This window comes from Mauremys mutica, chromosome 22, assembly GCF_020497125.1.
Source record: "Mauremys mutica isolate MM-2020 ecotype Southern chromosome 22, ASM2049712v1, whole genome shotgun sequence".
Taxonomy (NCBI): Eukaryota; Metazoa; Chordata; order Testudines; family Geoemydidae; genus Mauremys; species Mauremys mutica.
This window is the reverse complement of record NC_059093.1, coordinates 1776593-1794477: the sequence shown is the minus strand read 5'-3', so window position 1 is coordinate 1794477 and position 17885 is coordinate 1776593. Positions and strand designations below refer to the sequence as shown.

At 50.2% G+C, this 17885-nt stretch overlaps 2 protein-coding genes across 2 annotated transcripts in view; one reads left to right on the top strand and one right to left on the bottom strand.

Annotated features, from left to right (window-relative positions):
• The first annotated feature begins 6057 nt into the window (after positions 1–6057).
• On the top strand, positions 6058–14515 carry IL10RA (interleukin 10 receptor subunit alpha). The gene is made up of 7 exons (XM_044997342.1): positions 6058–6214; positions 8773–8893; positions 9091–9266; positions 9818–9987; positions 10949–11099; positions 12311–12435; positions 12952–14515. The coding sequence occupies exons 1-7, from the start codon at positions 6151–6153 to the stop codon at positions 13924–13926; spliced, it is 1782 nt and encodes a 593-aa protein (XP_044853277.1). The 5' UTR covers positions 6058–6150; the 3' UTR covers positions 13927–14515.
• A 2486-nt stretch (positions 14516–17001) lies between these two features.
• Positions 17002–17885, bottom strand: part of SMIM35 (small integral membrane protein 35) — a 34727-nt gene continuing 33843 nt past the window's right edge. Inside the window, exon 5 of the mRNA XM_044996759.1 lies at positions 17002–17386. The gene's annotated coding sequence lies outside the window, so the exon portion shown is untranslated. The remainder of the gene's footprint in view (positions 17387–17885) is intronic.

Genomic DNA, 17885 nt, shown 5'->3' with positions numbered 1-17885 from the left:
GGACTGGATGTCGTGATGATATGCAGAATGGCTGCTCTGGCTGTTCTGCATTTCAAACACTGTGTCTGACAAGGCGGATGGATGCAGAGTACATGCACCTTTGTCTTTCCTGTGCCATCGTGACTCTGGGGTTCATTTTGTTTGGCTGCCCCTACATTTGTTGTTTTCACACTCTGTTGTTTGTGCACAGCTGGAGGGGGCTTGCCAGGCCTGGTGTGTGGCTGTGCAATGCCAGTGAGTTTGCACATGCGTGAACCAGATCTGAATTTGGCCTGTCCGTGTGCCTGCCAGCACTTGGGTTCCCCGTCACCTCGCCCATTGCCTCGGAGAATGATTTACAGACTCACCTTGGGGCAACTCCAAGAATGATTTTTACAAAGCCAAATAAGGAAACAACAATTCACGCAAAACTCTTTAACCAACTTCATCCCCAGCACCTTTCCGTGCGATCGGTGGACTCCTCACCGTTTGTTCACTTGCCCCAGCTGCATTTTCACATGCTAACACGGCCGTGTAACCAACACGTTAGTAACATAAATAGCCTTGAGCAACAGCCATCCAACTCAGCAGTGAATGCTGCAGGGTCAGGCTCCCCGATGCATTCTCTGGGACCAACGGTATTTACAAAAGGACAAGAGGAAGCCTTAGCCGTTCTGGTTTGAAAGAGCTTCCCACAGCTCTATCTGCTGCTGCATTACCCTGCGAACAGCCAGCATGAAACAAAACCTCAAGCCAGAGCAGTAACTTCCCCAGCTTCCTGAGCAGGTATTATTGCAAAGCCCCTGCTATGCGATGCCCGTTCAGATCCCAACAGCGTGCACCTGGGGTCATCCTGGGCAAACTCCTCTGCTGCACGGACATTTCGTTAAAGAGACGGAGGCACCTGGTTCTGGTGAGACAAGGGGGCCCACAACAGGAAAATGAGTCGTCCCAATTAAACAAAACAGTCCCCATGGGGGGCAGAAGGCAACTCAATGGACTCCACTGAAAATGTGATCATTGGGGAATATATTTTTACATTTCTGTTTTTACAGTGCTGAGCAGCAGCACCATCCCGTAACTTGGCATTTCACTGTGAGACTCAGTCCCTGCGTGGTCCTCTTGGGACCGGTTGTTACGTTGCGTGGGGAGAGGGATGGAGTGAGGGTCACACTCAGAGGCGCTAGGGAGAGTTGCAGGTTGGTTCTCGTTGCTATTAGCTCTCTTGCTGTGGCACCCCAGGGCCCCTGTCAGGGATCGGGGCCCCAGTGCAGCAGGCTCTGGCCAGAGAGCTCACAGTACAACAGATGAATGGACAGACAAATGCGGGGACAAGTAACAGCAGAGCCTGGTGCCAGCCAACAAGAAGGCCTGCCAAGGCCTGCCACCTCCCGACAATTCTGGCTCTTCCTCATCCGTGGTGGAACCTGCTTCCTGGCCTGTCATGTCTGACCTCAGCACAGAGGGTCTCCTGGGACAGACGCAGGAGAGAGCTCAGCAGAGCACAGAGCTCACCCAGCTCCTGCTCGTGTCTGCTACAGAACAGGCGTCATTCGGGTATGCAGGTGACAGCAGTGTGGGGCTGGTCCCCACGTACCCCTGAGCTGGGCCTGCTCCCCAGGACCAGCACGTGGGTCCGCACCTCTCCCCAGCACCGGGGGGCTGATGTTTTTAGCTTTTTGATATTTTGATGGAATCTTGAGCCAAGCCAAACTTTCCCCTGGCGTCCTAGTTTTAATCTTTTAACTTGGGTGAATTTGAGCAAAGGAAAAACGTAGGGTGCGGCTCTGGGAAAATCTCCGAGTAATGAGAAGCAAAGAGCTGGGGAACAGACTCCCTGGGGGAAGCCCCGTTCCTTGGGCAGTTATAACAGGACTGGACACTGAGCCTGGCCAATGCTCTGCAGTGCCTCACTCACCCTGACAGCAGCACCTGCCCAGAGCTAGTATGAACAACGAGCTCATTAAATCTCACAAAACACCCCACAAGCAGCAAAAATTCCTCCAGTGGAACCACACGGTGGTGAAGGGATGTGCCCAAGGCCAAGAGTGAGTCAGTGGCATAACCCAGAACAGACCCTTGAATCTCAGCTCCCTGTCCCCTCTTCTAACCACCTTGGCTGCCACTTGTAGGAACTTCACCGAGTTATCGAAACTCGTGTCACTCTGCGAGGCCATTGGGTGCTTTCCAGTGTGTTGGAAATGTGGAGTTGGTGGTAAAAGCAGAGATTAGTCAATAGCTTTGAGCATGAAAGGGAAACTCAGCAGTGTTTTCATATTCTGATATGATCATGAACCTCAGACCTCACCTCCCCAGCCTGTGACCCGGTGTCCGCTCCTGAGCGGACCCCACGCCCCTCTCCAGGACGGTTAGCACGGAGCTGGGCATAGGCACAGCCACGCTGCCCTCGTTTCTTCTCACCTCCTGGTAGGCGGTGGGAGAGGGCTGGAGGAGGCTGCAAATGGAGACGTGATCCAGCCCAGCACATGGCTAACCCAGGAAGACGACTGCGGGATATGCAGAGGGCCGGGGCTGAGGAACAGCAAAGTTTATCTTGTCTGCTGCCTACACAGGGCTGGGCAGCTTAACCCGCAGGGGAGTCCAAGGTCCTCTCCTCTTTCCTTAGTCTGACACATCAGCTCCCTGTAGCATGTCCAGGGAGGTCTGGCTCGTCCTGGGCAGACAGATGGGAGGTGTAACATGTGGAACTAGAGGACTCCCAGAGTCAGTATGTGAACAGCTGCAGATACGGGGTATGTCTGCAGTGCATGGCACTTGCAAATGGCCCAGGCACATCCAAAACATACGTGCCTGCGATGCTGCCAAAGGCATGAGCCATGTCTGGAACACACGTGCTCGCCCTGCCACTGAACGGCCCCAGGCCCCCGGGACTGCAGGTGCCTTTTGTGCTGCTGAATGCACAGGACAGATCTGGAAAGAATGCACCTGCTGCTCCGCAGAACCTAATAGGCACCTCTGAATCTCAGGCCTCCCGTGTGACAGCAGTGTCTGAAACACGTGTGCTGGGAACACTGCTGAAGCTACCTGACCACTCTGGCTCTGAGCACACCTTGTGCGCAAACCCTGCCATGCTGCTGAACACAGGGTGCACCGTCTCCAGCAGAGCTCTCTTCAATTCATGGGGAAGCCAGTGTGTATGAGTGGCCATGGATGGGGGTGGGGGGCTAGGAGCAGCCCTCGATATTTCCTGCCAAACAAGTTCCGGCCCTGCAGCATCAGGCTGGGGTGTGAAACCAGCATTCTCAGAATGAGTGTGCTCCACAGCTGCGATTTCTCTTTAGTCCATTTCATTTTCTTCTAAACTGTGCACAGCCTCCCACAGGCCTCTCAACCCACTGTCCGGCTGGACATCACCGGCCATGCTCTGCTCTCCTAGTGCTTCCCCCTTCTGCATTTCTCTTCCTAAGGCTTTTTGTTTGAAGGGTTTTGCCTGAAACAGAAAGTAGCAGAGTGTGTGAAATGTTGGCATCTTCGTTTCAGGCCTTGCAGGACTCTCTAGTCAGCATTGATCAGATCTGACTCAGGGGGCAGCTGTGAATTGACAGGGGACCAGCAGCGTCCCCCTCGCCAGTCCCAGGAGAAAGCAGGGTATAGCAGGGCTGTTGTAGCAAGTGGAATTGTGCACAGCTGCTGCCTCATCCTTTGCCCTCCTGCTGCCACCACCCACAAACTCCACGGTACGCAGCCTGGGCCGTAGGACAGTGAGTGCCACTGCTCTAGAGCTGGGCTTGCAGTGTTCATTTTCCCATTCGTTTCGTTTCTTATGGGCTTGGGACCTTGCCCTGCATTTCTCAGCTCCTGGGTCCCTGCAAAAGCCCTGATGTTCCTGTAGGATTTCCAGGCTCACTTTGCAGGAGCTAGTTTCACATCAGGGCTGGGTGAGGAGCTGAATTTAAGGGGCTCATCTGCAGGGTGCCAGCAGGGGCATACCCAGGAAAATGGGGACATTCAAAAGAGAAATTTCCTGCCTTCAAGATCTCATCTAGTCAGTTCTGGAATCGCCTCCTGAGGAGGGCAGTGGAAGCCTCATTGCTTAAGACATTTACAGGTACCCAGGACAAAGCCCCAGCGGACCCAATCTGCTGCTCCAGGAATGGGACTGGTTAGCTCTTCTCCTTTGTGGAGTTCTGCAAGCCAGTGACCTGAGCTCAGCCCAGGAGCCGGCTGAGGTTACTCATCACGGGAGTACCCTGGGGCTGACATCTGCTCAGTTTCTCTGGGCCTTTTCTGTCTCATTCTGTGTATTTACAAATGAGGCACAGGTGGGAAATTCTCCTCCTCCCTGAGTTCTTCTTGAGTTTCTGAAACAGAAACTGCCTCTATCACATGAGGACTGCTGCACTGCTCATCACCCGCAGGAAAAACCCTCCAGCCAGGGGCTTGGTTTGGATTCATTTTGCAACAGAAGAACAAAGCATTCAAATAAACTCAGTGACCTTACAAAGCTTGAAGTACAAAGCCAGTGCCACCTGTCCAAATCAGTCCTAGCATGCTGGGCATGAATGAGGCACTGTGGCATGGCCAGACCCACACCCCAGTGTGCAAGAAACCCCTGTTCAGTGCCTTAGATCTATATGCTCGGAGGATCTCAGAGAGACCACTTTGGCTTGGGCTGTAGGATGCCACCCAACACTTTACCCTGAAATCCGAAGAGCCCAGTGGCCCCTGCCAAAAAACATAAATGCCAAGATATCTTCAGAAAATCCCCAAAGCCTGCTATTTAGAACAGGACATTTAAACACAACCAAGAGTTTAGGAAGAACTATCACACCTCCTGCTTCAGGGCACGATCTGACCTCTGACAACTGGAGGTCAGAAAGATTCTCTCTCTGGGGGTGGCTGATCTCATAACTTCAGGGTTTCTTGCATCTTCCTCTGAAGCAGCTGGTGCCGGCCACTGTCAGGGATGGGACACTGGATGAGATGGCCCATAGTCTGATCCAGTCTGGCCATTCCCACACCCTTATGTAAAATCATTGTTAAGAGTCACTGCATGCACTAGACAATGCTGGCCTGTCTACATGGGACCAAATTTCTCCCCCTGGCAGGGTGGATTGATTTAAATTATGATTTAATCACCAAGTGGAAAGCTGCAATTTAAATAATTGATTTTAATCAACTTTTCCATTTGTACTTCAGTTATTTTCTAAAGCAAGGTACATTCTCATTTGTTGATATAACCTTTAAAATATGTAGATTTGCTACGAAATAGAGCCTTTGCACCAAATCTGGTACATCTTTTTGCTACCAAGGAGTGGCCCTATACATATATTTATTTAAGCACAGCACATAGCTTAATATTTTCAGTTTCTTATTACTTACTTGTACATTTTACTATGTTAGAAAATGGTGGCTAAAATATTGCTTATTTATTAGATCATTTAACTGTTTGCTCATGATTTGTGTCAAGCTGCTTTAGGATGGTAACTGGAATGTAAACAAACACACATCAGGAGATCAAATTATTTTATTAAACAAAACAAGCTCTTAGTACAGTACATGACCAACTGTGCCATATTTATAAAAGCTTGCTCTCAAAAGTTGGATGTTTTTCCATTAATTCTTTCTTTATATAGAAAAGCAGCCTTTAACTCAAAGTTTTGAGACTCATGGATTCAGCACATTTAATTTTTATAATAAATTGAAGCCTAAACAGATCTTGTATTAAATTCAGATTTCACTTTAAACTAGTTTATTTTTAAAAAGACAGACATTATAATTTAAATAACAAAATAAAAACTTTTTTTTAACCATTGATTGTTCTCCACCCTGCCCGCTGGGCATGAGCTGTGCTTTTCCATTCTATTGTAATAGCAAAGGGACAGTTGTCCAAGGGGTGGGTAAACTATTTGGTGCTATTTTCTTTTTTCTCTAATTAGCAGTTTTTCATAGAAAAGGTCTGAAACAAATCATGCCAGGGACACTTGGAGGAAATACCCAATGGCTGTTGACAAATCAGCTGCAGAGGAGTGGGCGGAAACTAGAGAAATGTGGAAACAGCAGAAGAGCTGTGGTGTTACACTGACGCCCCCTCAGACGTCATACTGAGCTCAGCCACCCAGAGGAAAAACAAGGGTGCTAGCGAAACCCACAGAGATCACTGCTTTCTGCTCTCCTAGCTAGGCACCTGCGGACAATGCGGCTCCCAGGATGGCACCAGGTTTCGCAGCACTGACAGTGGGGGTGTTGGTGTCCCTCTGCCTGCAGATATATGGTAAGCCATCTTCATCCCTTAATCAGCAGCCAGGTACTTCCCTACTTCTTAAATGCTAATCTAGGGGGTCTCCTGCTCCCTTCCCTCCTCAGCGCTGTGATTCACAGCCCAGGGTTGGGGTTCGGAGCTTCGCTAGGTGGGCTGGGGGCAGGGGCAAGTGTGTGGAACCTCTGGGATTTTTAATATTTCATTCATATTTATTTGTACCCTTGCTTTCACATAAGATTTCTCTGGGTGACACGGGCAGGGCGGCCGGAGGGAAGGGGTGTAGATAGCTTGTCCCCCACTCTCTCCTCTGCTTGAACTTCACATCTTCAATGCCTGAAATCCCCATTTGTCCCTGTACATCGTCTGTCTCCATTCAAGGAATGCTAATCTGGACCCCAACTCCCTGTGAACATGGCCCCTTGTCGCTGCAATGACCCTCTGTGAAGTCAGTGTCACCAGCCCTCCTGAGCTTTGCTCACCAGTGCTGGTGCACCATGGCTTCGGGAGCAGGTGGGGGGTTCATATTTGTTATTGAACAGCGGCTGCTGCAAAGGAGGTAAACAGGAAAGCAGCGACTGCCGTTAGCTGATAATATTTTGCCATTGGACCAGGAAATGTTATAGCTCAGAAGACACAAGGTGTCTGGAGTCCAGAGGTCTTTCCCCTCCACCTAGCAGCAGGATGGCTGGATGCAAGCTGAGAAGTAAGGCATTATACCCAGGGTCCCAGAGGCAGTCTGTGACAGGGTAGGAAATTGAACCCAGGTGTCCTGAATCTCACCCTAACCACTGGACCAGCCTTCCTAAGGTTTTGTCTGAAGGGTAGAGTCATTCCCAGATGTGTTCCTCCTCTGAGTGGTCTTACTTGCCATTGTATTCGTGCTTGTATTCGCTACACCAGGGAAGATGCTGTCCCTCCACAGCCCACAAATCAAAATACCCAGGGCTTGCCCAGCTCCGTTGGATTAAACCCACAGCAGCTTCAGAAAGGAACACAGTGACCAGAAATTCTTTCCAAAAAAATTCCATGGACAGTGTTTTGTCTGGTTAGAAAATCCATTCTCCACGCCCATTCCCTAGAATGCCACTCTCACCTAGTCAAGGCTAGGAACTGGGTTTCCTCTGACTGGGATTTTTCTGAAAATCTCTCTGCATTTACCATAATCGGTCACTAGCAAGTACAGCACTTCTGTGTCATTTCAAATAACTGTCATGTGGTTCTAAGTTCATCAAACTAGTGTCAGATAACCATTCCTCAGTCAAAGAGGGGGAAGAGGATAACATCAAACAATTTAATTGTCAAGGCACAGTCAAAATATTAAATAAATATTCTTCACAACACTTCATGGTCCAGTGACTGATCAAGAGACTAGGATTTGTGGACCTGGTTCTATTCCTGGCTCTGCTACTTATTTCCTGGGTGATCTTGGGCTAGTCCCTTAACTTCCCTTGGCCTCAGTTTTCCTATCTGCAAAATAAGGATACTGTTTAGAACTGGTCAGGAATTTTTCAACAAAAAAGTTTTTACCACTGAAAAAGGTGCCGATTTGTCAAAACTGAAATTGTGGTAAAGAGCCAGTTTCAATGAATTTCCCAACTCAGAAACCTGTGAACATTTGTTTATAAATTTTCAAGATGGAACCACAAGTTGGTGCTTCTCACCTCTGTTTTTTTTTTGTTGGCATTAATAAGAAAGAAAGAAAGGTTTCACAAGTTCTTTGCTTGCAGTTTCACTCTGCGGCTTTCGTGTTAAGCGTGGACAGCACCTAATGGATATTTTAAAAGTCACTGAAGGTGGCATGAGGCTGAGCTGCTGGCCCTAGGCATTCAGAGTTTAACAGTCAGGGTGTGACCACTGAGAGTTCAGCACTCTGCTTAAAATGTTCTTTCCGTTTCCTTCGAAATGAGCGAGCCCAGGTGCAGTGATGGAGTCAAACACGCGCAGCTCACACTGAGCCCCCGGGAGGCTTGAGGACACCATATAGGGCAGCAGGAGAGACTAGGGGGTTGTGGACCATATGGCTGGCATTGCAGTCATGACTCTGTTCATGGGTTACTTATGTGGGGCTCTGAAGCTCAGGAAGGTTCTACTGGGGTGGAAGGTGGAGCAGCAGAAGACAGAACCTGATAGAAAGAGGGAGAAAGCAGAGCAGCTGATGCAGAGATGATGTAGCTGCTCCTGGGGAGGTGATATTTATGGACTATGACCCAATACTTTGCAGAAGCTCCCAGGGGGAGCAGATTTCATCCCTGTTGTTGTTTGTGGAGAGGGTCTGTGTCTTCTCCATGCTAAGTGCAGAGGAGACAGTCAGTCGGAGAAGGATGCTCTGGGCCCTGCTAGAGGATGAGTAGAATGAAAGGGTTGTTGCTTCAAATGCTGGGTTTCCAAGACAGACTGGAACTTTCCCACTTTCCTGTCCACAGTGACATCTCCCCAGACCCAGCTCTGGAGTGTGTGCTGAGGTGAGCACATCACTGCAATAAGACCACACCCCACAATGCACCTGGGCCCCTTGGCTCCTCCCCAGGACTGGCCTGTTGCAAACTCTCCCTTTTGATTCCTTCCTGCAGGCGAGAGTCTGTCCCAACCAGGCAAAGTGCGATTTGTTGCTGACATCATAAACCACGTACTGCACTGGACACCCGGAGTGAACCACTCCAGCGACATGTTGTATGAAGTGGAATATAAGCTGTAAGTACCCAGGACCATAGGGAGATGAAATCTCCTCTCAAACCCAAGTCACAAGGCATATTTCACATTTGCTTTACACTTGCTCTGATATTTAATGTGCAAATCAGTTCATAGAAATCTTGTGTTAACTTTCCAGCGGCCCTAATGCTTCACACACCCAGAAAGTATTTCATTAAGGAGTGGCATTCTCCCCACAGGTATGGTAAGTCTCCCTGGATGGCTGTTCCAGACTGCACTGGGATCTCTGGGCACTTCTGCAATCTGACCTACCAGACAATGGACCCTTCTCAACGCTACTATGCAAGAGTTAGGGCAGTATCTGGAAACCGCACCTCTGGCTGGACCAGGACGAACGCTTTTTCCCCAAAAGAAGGTACCTGGGGTTTTCCCATCATTTTCTCTTCTGGACCCTAAAATCCATAGCCATGAAACTGCATGCTGTAAACTTGACTTAGCTGTTAGCAAATAGCTTTCACGTGCTTGGTGTCAGAGCTATATTTCTGCTTAGCTGGGGAGCCTGGCCCCTGCCACATGATTACTCAGGTCAGTAAGTGCTAGTAATGACAGCTGCATTCATAAAGCACTCGCAGCCCGTGCTCTGGCCAAGGTGCTCAAGAGCGTCCGGGGGAGAATCAGGGTGGCAGAGCTCATTCTGACAAACTGTTTTGGTTTAGTTTGAACAAACCTCATGTGACAGGAGTTAGTCACGTCACTAATGCACTACTGCCAGGGGTGAGATGCTAGGATGAGGAGGGTGGGCTAAGAACTTGGATCGAATCGAATCGAATCAGAGAGCAGAACTTGAAATGCATGTGGGCCAAGTGCTCTCTGACACTGGGCTCCTGTGATTACTTTAAGAACTAACCTCTGTGAGCGGCATAAGAGAGAAACAATTCTCACAGATTCTGTATTATGTTTTTCCAGCTACTCTGCGTCTATCAGATGTGAGTCTGTCTGTGACAGACAACACCATCCACGTGAGCCTGCAGCAGCTGATCCTGAGAGTGGGGAACGAGACTGTCTCATTCAAAGACATACAAAAGTATGGTAGACAATACAGAACGTATGTCAAGCGGGCGTCAGACAATCTCCAGGTAAGACAGCCAGCACTTGTATCCCCCAGACTCCATGGGGCTGGGGGGCAGCGTCAATGGCCTTCATACTTAGAACTGGTTGGGATGTTTTGAACACGACATTTTTAAGTTGAAAAATTGCCATGATTTAAACTATTTTTTTTTTTACAAAAAAATCAACAATATTGAATTTTTTTTATAAACAATAAGTTGTGAGGTTTTCATCAACACTTGTACTGGAATAGATCCCAAATCCATCACTGGGATATTTTGTTGAGTCGGTTTTCGGTCAGTGAAAAAAATGAGAATGAGCATTTCAATTAAAAATATAAAGAATTTCACAAAAACCAAAACATTTATTGACCATGAACCGTAAAATGAAAACAACTTTGAAAGGGCAACATTTTTTAAGAGAAACATTTTAAATTTCTGACTTGCTCTAATACGGACAGAGAGTGAGACTCGGGCCAAGGGGTTCTGTGTTCAGACTTGAAGCCAATCCAGGAATCAGGTGCAAGTAATTGCAATAGCACCTAATGGCCCCACCCTAGAGCAAGGCCCCATTGCACAGACCCAGAGTAAGAGACAAACCCCATTTTACAGATGGGGCACTGAGACCCAGGGAGATAAGTGTCTTGCCTAAAGTCAAGGAGGTCAGTGACAACACTGGCAATAGAACCCAGGAGTCCTGAGCTGCTGCCCCAGGTCCCAGCCACAAGGCGATACTTGCACCCTCAGCTATCTGCACTGTTGGAAAAGTGGGAATCTCATGAGATCAGCTGCTCACGGGAATGCCTGGCTATTCCCAGGACATGCCCAAGCCAGCCGGAAAGCAGGCCCAGTTCAGACCCAGAACCACAGGGGCCAAATCAGGTGAAGAAACTCCCCAGGTTCTGGTCTGCAGCCTCAGCCCAGGCCGCTCTGTGCTGGTCACTAGTGCCCAGCCTGCCAAAGGTGACAGTCCTTCTGGTGACTATTTCAGCAGGTGCAGGTGGAGAGGAGAGAAGAGTTTGACATCCCCATGCTCCTGTGGGGCGAGCAGTACTGCGTCAGTGTAGAGCCCTGTGTCCTCTCCAGGCCAGTCCCCTCCATCCGGACCGAGGAGAAGTGTGTCACGATCCCCAAGAAGGACGGTAAATGGACATGCTGGGTCTATTGGTCTGTTGTTACCACCTGGGTGGGTCTGAGCTCCACCCATCACTCCGGCAGAGCCACTGCTGGATATTTCCCTGCCTGCTCCTCAGCTGCCATGCGGACCACCCTTGGGGACCACATGCTGCTGACGTTCGGTTCAGCAGCTTTTGGGCTGCTCTAACTCACGCCTGGGACTGGGTCCAGTGCAGAACAGCTCTCAGAATCAGAGAGCTGTAGCCATACCCTGATGCCTTCCATTCCCCAGACCCTCCTGTGCACCACGTGGAGCTTAGACACAAGGGAGACTGCCCCAGAGAGCGCCCCCAAGGAGGATGCTCTTGAGGTGGTATTGAGCCTCCCCACTCGAGGGACCCCACCAGGACACAGCAGAGCCATGTGGCCAGCTCTGGAGTCCTCACGACATTCCCAGAGCCATGTGGCTGAGATGACTCCCACGTCCTGGGAGGTCAGGGGCATCCAGCCTCAGGTCCTGCTGCTGCTGCCTGTGCATAGCATATGGCAATAGCCACTGCGCACAGGGACAGGCGGAGAGGGAGGAGGGGCTGGAGGAATTTGTGTGGGAGGGAAGAAGAGATTGTGGTGATGTGTCCCTGGAGAATAAAGCTACTGAGGAGCCCCAAAATCCTATAGCCAGGCCATATACATGCCCAGAGATCCTCCCTGTCACACATACACAACCCCCCCAAGATATTCCCCCTCACGCACACACGAGCCCCCCAGAGATCTCACGCACACACGAGCTCCACACTGATATGTTTTAAGGACATAAGCCTGTGAAATGTTACAAAGCCCTGATGGCACATTGGAGGGCCAGTCTAATCTAGGGTTCCCTCGGTGCTGGGGGTGGGGGGGAGGCTCATCCACTGAGCAAAGGACCCAGAGATGCTGTGCCACTGATTCACCAAGCACCTTTGAGTGAGTCACTGTTCCATTCTGTACCTCAGTTTCCCCACCTGTAAAAAGGGGGATAATTCCCCTATTTCACAGGAGGCTGTTTGTGAAGTCCTTGGGGCTCCTCAGATCGAAGGCTCTAGAGATGGGCACACCTTGTTTGTCAGAGCCTCAGCACGGTTCACGTCCCCTCTCTCTGAGGGCGCCATGTGCGCCAATTGCCTGATAGGCCATGGCAGTGTGACTCAAGAGCCTGTGCTACATGGCCTGCTAACTCCAGTCTGCTATTCCTTTCCAGAGAGCACGGGGATTATATCAGTCAGTGTTGGCATCGTTCTCCTCGTTTTCTCAGCCACTCTTCTCCTGGGCACTCTCCTACTCTGTGCATATATAAAGCAACCTGTGAGGACACCAGCCATACTGGTAAGCCAACCAGGCGCTAATGGCCACATGAGCATCGCTCTGACCCCGGGCGTGCCAGGGTCCCTCTGGCGTAGTGTTGCTAAGTGCAGTGGGCAGGCAGATCCCTGCCCCACACAGCATCGCCGGCCTGCGTGAGCACAGAGCTTTTCGGTTCCCAGGCTGCGGGAGCCGTGTTCTCCAGGAGGCAGGGTGCTGACCCAGGACTCAAAGGCCCCGGGTCTAGTTTCAGCTCTTGCCACCAGTCCACACTGCTCCTGCTTTCCAAAGTGCCTCTGTCTTCCTGCCCACTTTGCGGCACCCTGGGCCTAATTATCAGACATGCAGAGCCTGGGTGGCTCCAGAGGGCGTCAGCAGGAGCTGGGGCTGCTCAGATCCGCGGCTGCAATGGGTCCAGCAGCCGAGCGCTGCCCCCGTGGCGAGTGCTGGTGTGGGTGTAGATGTGGGGAGTGAGCCAAGTAGGGGATGAGGGAACAAAGCCAGATAACCCGTCTTTCTGCTTCTTTCCGCCCCGCCCAGAAATCTCTCCTAAAACCCTCTGGGTCAGAGCACGAGCACTTCCCCTTCGGGGCCAGGGACGTGGTTGTGCGCTTCGATGAGGAGTTAATCCAGCAACTCTCCGTGTGCCAAAAGGACACCGTGCAGCACCACAGCACAGACAGCGGCTCCAGCCCGGCACAACTGCCACCAGACAAGGCTTGCACGTTCCTGACCTCCCCGGATGACCACGAACACCTGCTGGAGCTGGAAGGCCTAGCAGGGGGCGACAGCAGTTGCACCAGCACTGACAGTGGCATTTGCCTACAAGACTCTTCCTCTGGCCTCAGCCAGTTCTCGGGCTCAGAGAGCCAGGACTACAAAAGACAGCTGCCAGGGAGTGACGACAGTGGCATAAGCCTGGCGAGACATTCCCTGTGCCTGACGCTCTCCTCCAGTGGCAGGGACTATACATCTGTGGATGAGGCGCAGGACCAGCGTGAAAGAGAGTGTGACTGTTCCCCGCTGGCCAGGGGACTCAGCCAGGAGGCTGTGGAGTTTCGTGGGTACCTGAAGCAGACGAAGGGTACAGTAGAGAGGCAGCAGGACAGAGCTGAGGGACAGCTGCCCACCCAAAGCCCTGGTGGGACAGACATCACGCTGGAGATGGGTTGCTCTGAGCCTGCCCTAGCCAAAGGCTATTTGAAGCAGGTGTCCCCAGGGCTCGCCTGCGGCAATGCAGACACGGTGCTCGCTAGGGAATCAGGCTCCCAGGGTTTTACAAGCAGGCTGGAGTGCAACAGCTCGAGTCTGCTGAACTATGGGGCATTGGGCATTTCTGTGCCCTCGAAATCCCTTCCCGAGCTCCCCAAGGTGCCCTTTGCATTGGGCATCTTCAACACAGACCTGCTGGGCACCCTGCCTCTCATCTCCAGCTTACATTCAAATGAGCAGCTCTGCCTGGAAATCGACTCTCTGAGCCTGCTGGGGTCTGAATGCAAGGACAGTCGCCTATAGGCCAGGCTGGGGCGAGTCTGCTCCTGGACTGAGTGACGTGTCACAAGGGGAGCTGCGAGCATAGCAGGCTTTCTTTGTAGGACTTGTTCTTAACTACCTCATGTAGCGGTGTCCCTGTGGGGGCAGCTACTGTGATAAGCTATTCCCAACACCATGAAAGTCGTGCTGACATCAGAACTGCTGAGCTGAGGCAGCTGCTGCGTGTCCCCCATGCACAAGCGCAGCCTCCATCAAACAGAGCCGCTGGCCAGGGCTTTCAGGGCAGAGATTCGCACACTCTTTCTCCCACCCATTCCCACTCAGACAGAGAACGTGTTTCTCCCCTGCTGGAAATATATAACGTGTCTGTGGGGAGAAAAGGATAGAGACAGTAAGTTGTATTACAATGGTGCAGCATTTCTGCATTGGACATTAGTCCTGGGGCCCAGAGATATCCTTTTCCTCTCCTTTCTCACGCAAGGGCTGTTAGCAGCAGCAAGACCCCTGACATATTTATGAGCGTTGTGTGTTGACTATTGGAAATGTTTTGCCTATTTCGTTCAAAGAAATGTTATTTAATTTTTAAATATATAAAAGACAAATGGTGTTATTTCTTTCAGTGTATCTACCTGTGTGTGAGTATTAAAGCCACAGTTGGGTTTTCCCTTCTAGGGAGCAGGGAACTGCAACATTGTGCAGTTACTGTGCACACGAGAAAGAGAATTTTTAGATCAGAACTGAAGGAACAGGAGCAAGATAATCAGCTCCTCTTCTGCTGTTCCACATAAGCTGGCAGCAGTGGAATGCGGTCTTCCCAAGCGAATCCTGTACATTTGGAGTATTCGGTGACAAATCACCAGCAAAAGGGAATGCACCAATTGTCGTGTTTATACCTGTGCAAACTGGGCAACTGGGACAGCACTGAGAGTCATCTTGTGTTACACCCCTTCCTCCTGCAAAAGAGACTTGCTGGTGCTTAACTGGGTGTCAGCTCCCTGACAACTCCAGTCTGTTAGCCCCCAAACCATCTCCCTTAGGTCTATCCAGGCCCTTCCTTTGCCTTGCAAGCTAACAATACATGCACCGAAGTCCCCTTGAAGCATTCCCCGGTAGACCCCTGTGTGGTGAACGCTCACAGTAATACCAGGTTTGCTGTCTCCAAGGGAACAGTGTACACAGCTTGGACAACTCAACTCTGGATCAGCTCCTATAGAACACCACAGCACTGAGATCCATTTATAGTGAAAACACTCATAAGATTAAAACTGTAGCGCCGGGGATTAAGGGTAATGGAAACAGGATGGTTACGTATAAAACAAAGCCATGACATGCTTTCTAAAGACTAAACTTAGCAGCTAACCATCTGTCTAAGGACGTTCATCTCACCCCGTTTTAGCCAAGCCTGACTGAGATCCCGGTTTCATGACTGTACATGCGCTGTCCATTTGCCTCCTCAGGTGCCAGATAAAAGGGGTCTTTCTGCCTTCCCGTTTTATTCCTCAAAGTTCATTGTCTGCCCTCAGAGACAGGGCAACTGCCTGTGGATCATTCTCCAGTGTCTTGTGTCCCTCTTGACTGCCCAGCCTCCAGGAGACGTCCCATGGAAATAGGGCGTCCATTACAAAGCTCAATTTCCATTCCAACAGACCTGCACCTCCTACCTCCTGGCTGGAAGAAACCTGTTTTTCTCTTGGTTGGTGACAGCCTTTGAAAGGTATTTTCAGCACCTATACTCAACTCCTTAAATGACATCCCTCCACACATCTCATGCTGATGATGCACATCAGCATGACATACGTCTTCTATTAGAGCCCTCACATGACATCATCGATGGACTCAGCCCATGAAAGAGGTGTGCTAGGCGGAGAGTGTTTGTCAGGCCTGGTAGGAGTGGCTGTTACCCAACAGTGAACCCTTTGACCGTTGGCAGGGAGAGATTCTTAAGGTCACAGCAACCCCTCTCCCTTCTGAATGGGAGTAATTTTACCTTCATGTCACACAGATTTAATTGATGAAACAAGCTACAAAGCAATGGCACACCCCACCCCATTTCCGCTCTTCTTATATTTAGAAATGGAAACAACAAAAGGTCAAAATGTGTTTTGTTGTGGGTTAAACTAAACTCCTACCAGGGCATTTCAGGAATTCTCCTAGAGTCACCCAAATTTCACAGAAACTTCACTGTGGGTTTTTTCAGTAAAACCGGTTACCTAAACACAAGCTGATGAGTAGGACTTTGGAGTAATACCATGAATCAGCTCTATTAGTATAGTCCTTATCGGAACAACAGGAAGTTTCCCCTTGTTACGTTCAAGTTTAATTCCTTTTTTAAACTGTGCAGCATTTGGCAGAGGGCTGGATGAAACTGTTCCTTTCAGTGACAGAGTAGAAGTTCCTCTAATGAAAGGAGGAACTGACCCAACTCAGTTCCAGAGGAAATTCCACCAGCGTTGCACATTTTCCTATGTTATCAAACAGCTAGAGCCATGGAGGATAGTTACATCTGACTTTTGCAGGAAGTTGCAACTAGCTCATGCCAGCAGCATTTCTGCCTATTTTTGCCACTTCCAGCGGGCTTACTTCATAATTTAATTCCAGCGTTGGCTAAAGAGAAATGCTAATTAGGGCTCATTTTCGCTAGCACCTTGAGTGGTCTCTTTATGGCAGGTTTCCACATATGGAAAAGACCCTCCCCTAACGGAATAACGACATAACCATATATACCCACATCTCTGGTATGTCTGTCTGTGCCTGCCCCTGAAGTGCTCTCATTTGAGGCCTCCTCTCTTTTCAGCCAATCAGGTTGCAGTATGGAAATGATTGTGCTTACTCTTCCCAACCAACAGGACTGCACATGTGCAAATTCCTTTCAACCAACAGGCTTACAGTGTGCAACTAAATGTGGATGCTTACCAACCAATAAGATTAAAGTATGTAAATATTTAAGGGGGCCTAGAAGTACAAGGAGAATCTGCGGCTCGGGATACCTTGTGTCCACTGTCCAATGTCCCAGGCCCACCATTCAGCATGAGCTGTATGTGGTGCAGCCACCAGAGCACGGAGAAGGGGGCGGGTAAGAGAAGACAGGAAAGGGAGTGGCCTCTGCTGTTACAAAGCCATCAGTCATCGCGCTAGGATAGATGGACAAATTAGGCAGACAGACGTGCGCACACAAATACAGGGGTGCAGCTCTGTGCAGGGCTGGAATCCAGCTGAGAAACCTGTGGGAGTCCTTTATCATTTAGTAACCTCCCACCCCCAGAGGCAAAGGTGGATATTAGAGCCAGCCTCATTCCCGCCTTGCAGAGAATAACACTGTCTCCCTGGGTCCTCGTACCTCGCCACCTGGCTGTATCCATCCACTGTTTCCAGTCTCATACTTCGATTGTCAGCTCCTTAGGCCAGGGACCGACTTTTGGTTTTGTGTTTGAACAGTGCCCAGCACAGTGGGGTCTTGGTCCATGACTGGGGGTCCTAGGTGCTACAATGATACAAATAATAAAGAATACCAATTTTAAGAAACACTTTTTCCGAGCCAATACCCCGAGGAGTTGGGGGGCAGGCAGGAAGGAGGCGAATTTCATCTGGCCTCACTAATCTGGTCTATAAGGGCTGAACACACTCCCTCTGGCTGGCTCCAGGCCCAGGCTGATACCAGTTTCTCAGGTGCAGGAAGTGAGCGAAAAAGCCACAGAGCCCAGCCCCCAGGTGCTGCAGCCAGTCTGTAGCTCTCCAGTCACCTCTCTTGCACTTCTCTAGTCCTACTGCGCTCACGAGTATTTACACAGCACCCCACCCCCAGAAGGGGGCCAGGAGCGAGGACAGCTTCTTCCCCCTGCTGCGACTTTTACCCCTTCTGTTTCCTGTTGATGTCCCAGCTCAATGCAGCTGCAGATCTCCTGCACTCTCAGACTTAGCACCCTTCTCGCAGACCTTCTCTTGTGGTTGTAGCTCTGCTCCCCTGCAAACCCTGCCGTGGA